Source organism: Gastrolobium bilobum, unplaced genomic scaffold, assembly GCF_033153095.1.
Source record: "Gastrolobium bilobum isolate Gb01-03AN ecotype WA unplaced genomic scaffold, APGP_CSIRO_Gbil_v1 utg3588, whole genome shotgun sequence".
NCBI lineage: Eukaryota > Viridiplantae > Streptophyta > Magnoliopsida > Fabales > Fabaceae > Gastrolobium > Gastrolobium bilobum.
The window spans coordinates 422,602-424,781 of NW_026899729.1; the positions used below are offsets into that span (position 1 = coordinate 422,602).

At 34.2% G+C, this 2,180-nt stretch overlaps 1 protein-coding gene across 2 annotated transcripts; it reads right to left on the bottom strand.

The window, feature by feature from the left end:
* Positions 1-258: 258 nt before the first annotated feature.
* On the bottom strand, positions 259-1,798 carry LOC133293025 (gamma-glutamyl peptidase 5-like). 2 transcript variants are annotated; one of them, XM_061491540.1, is made up of 4 exons: positions 1,777-1,798; positions 1,061-1,362; positions 561-890; positions 259-470 (listed from the first exon to the last, which is right to left on the bottom strand). In XM_061491540.1, exons 1-4 carry the CDS (start codon positions 1,796-1,798, stop codon positions 372-374), a joined length of 753 nt encoding a protein of 250 aa, XP_061347524.1. In that variant the 3' UTR covers positions 259-371. The 2 variants fall into 2 exon arrangements, with proteins under 2 accessions (XP_061347524.1, XP_061347523.1); XM_061491539.1 differs by lacking the exon at positions 1,777-1,798 and adding an exon at positions 1,606-1,611 and having other exon boundaries at positions 1,061-1,431.
* Positions 1,799-2,180: the final 382 nt, after the last annotated feature.

Consider the following 2,180-nt stretch of genomic DNA (forward strand, 5'->3'; position numbering starts at 1 on the left):
ACTTTTTTAATTTCAGATCATTACTTTTTTTTTTTTTGGTAGACCAGATCATTACCTTTATTATGCCGTGCATCTGTTTTGCTAATAGTTTTTTTTTTTTTTTTTTGGATAACATGTTTTGCTAATAGTTCTTTCAAGAAAAATAGGAACAACTTCTAGTTTGATTAAAATGGCAAATTTAATTATATACTGGAAGATAATCATTTTCTTATGATACCAATTGTTATATTTGTAGAAAAGCAAATAAATAATTTTTTGTTGATTCCTTCAATAGAAATATTTGACCTCAAATGGCGTACATCCTTCCCTAGTTTTCTAACAAAGAATGCAAATCCTAATTGAGATTCATACATATAAGGAGTTCCCCAGCTCTACTTTCCCTTGAGGAAGTTCCTGCAGATCCTTTCCCAACACTTGTTGTCTGGTTCAGCTAACTCGAATCGAAACTTCAAATCCTCCCCATATCCTTTCTGTATCACAGAAATAAAAGTTATATGACATTTTGGAGATATATAGTTGCCTTTAATATAGTTAGTAGATTTGAAATATATTAATGTTACCTTTATGGCATTCATATTGACAAGGCGATCAATCAAATCAAACAGTGTATCTTTGGTATACTCAGGATGACCTTGAATTCCAAGAATGTGATCTGCAATTGCAAACACTTCCACCCCAGTTTTGTCTGATGACGCAATAACTTCTGCACCTAGAGGAATCTCATAAACCTCATCTTGGTGTACCTCAACTATGGAGAGTGTTGCTGGCATTTCATGGCGCTCTAGGTAACTACATGGAGCTAGATCTTTCGCAAAATTCACTTGTCTTATGCCAATATCCCACCCTGTTTTTGATCTACCTACCCTTCCACCCAAAGCCCTGCATAGTACCTATAAGATCAAGGCCATTCACAAATTGTCACCAATATTATTTCATATATAATCATGAAATATATGATGTATTATATACTTGTTAGATACTAATCAGGGTCCAAATTAACTAGTCAAAAAACATACTTTAAAAATTAAATATATTTAAAGTGAAGGTGTAGAAAACATACCTGGTGACCAAAGCAAACGCCAAGAACTTTTTTCTCCATGGCATCAAGAGTTTGTAACATGAAACAAAGTTTGAGGATCCAGTAATCATTTCCATGAGCATCACTGATACTACCAGTGATGACAAACCCATCATATTTATGAAGCTCATTGAAGTCAGGGAACTCTCCCTCGTAGACTTTAAACAAATCCCATCTCTCACCTTCTTCTCCAAAAGCTTCTTTATAGAGATTGTAGTATCCACCATATACTTTCTTCACATAGTCAGAATCCTTTACTGCTTGCAGCAGAGCATATCTTCCTCCTTCGCCATTAATCACCATCGTCAAGCTAGCTGTGCTTGAAATTAAGCTGAATTGGCAGCAATAAGAACCTGTGATTTGGAATAGAGAAAGCAGAAAGAGAGAGTCAAATTGTGTGTAGCATACTAGTTTTCAGAGTAAACATGGCTTTTATAGATGCAATTGAGGCATGGACCAAAGAGTAAATCTCGGGCACTCCCGTATTAATTACTCCTTTACTAAATGGAGAAATAATTAGAACTCACCAGTTATTAATCATTGAGGAGTAGATAATAGATTAATAGGGAAATCCTAAAGAAGTTTTCGAACCATATAATGGGGAAGTTCAATGCTATGGTTCCCCGTTGGTGGGGCCACAAATGAATACAACCCCTTTGCTTGTAATTTATTGTGTAATTATAATATTGTGTAATTACGATAAGATTTTATTAATCTCATGTTAAAGGAAATAAGTTATCTTGTGTCATATAGACAAACTTGTGGACTTTCACCACCTGAAAAAATAAAAAAATGGTGGCACAATTATAGAAGGGTGTGTAAGATAAAAAATTTATTTCATGTAGCATGAAAATAATTTTTCCTTACAATAAATGCATAGATAAATCAAAATGTAGTTTAATGCTAACTAATTATTAAAATAAAACAGTAATGATTATTTTTTAAAGAAAAAATTGCCTACTCCTAGTGTAATCATCCGCGTTCTACCCAACCACGCAAAGCGTTGCGATCCGCGTTAGCTCGGCCGTTGAATGTATTCAGCAAATTTTCCTTCATCTTGCTTTTGGCAGCAACGAACAAACACGTGAAACACAATGGTATT

Coding starts and splice junctions, on each gene's coding strand:
- LOC133293025 (XM_061491540.1), bottom strand. CDS start 1,798: ATGAGATTAATAAAATCTTATC. Junction 1,363..1,776: donor GAGATTAATAAAATCTTATC/GTAATTACACAA, acceptor TTAATGGCGAAG/GAGGAAGATATGCTCTGCTG. Junction 471..560: donor TCAATATGAATGCCATAAAG/GTAACATTAATA, acceptor TCTGTGATACAG/AAAGGATATGGGGAGGATTT.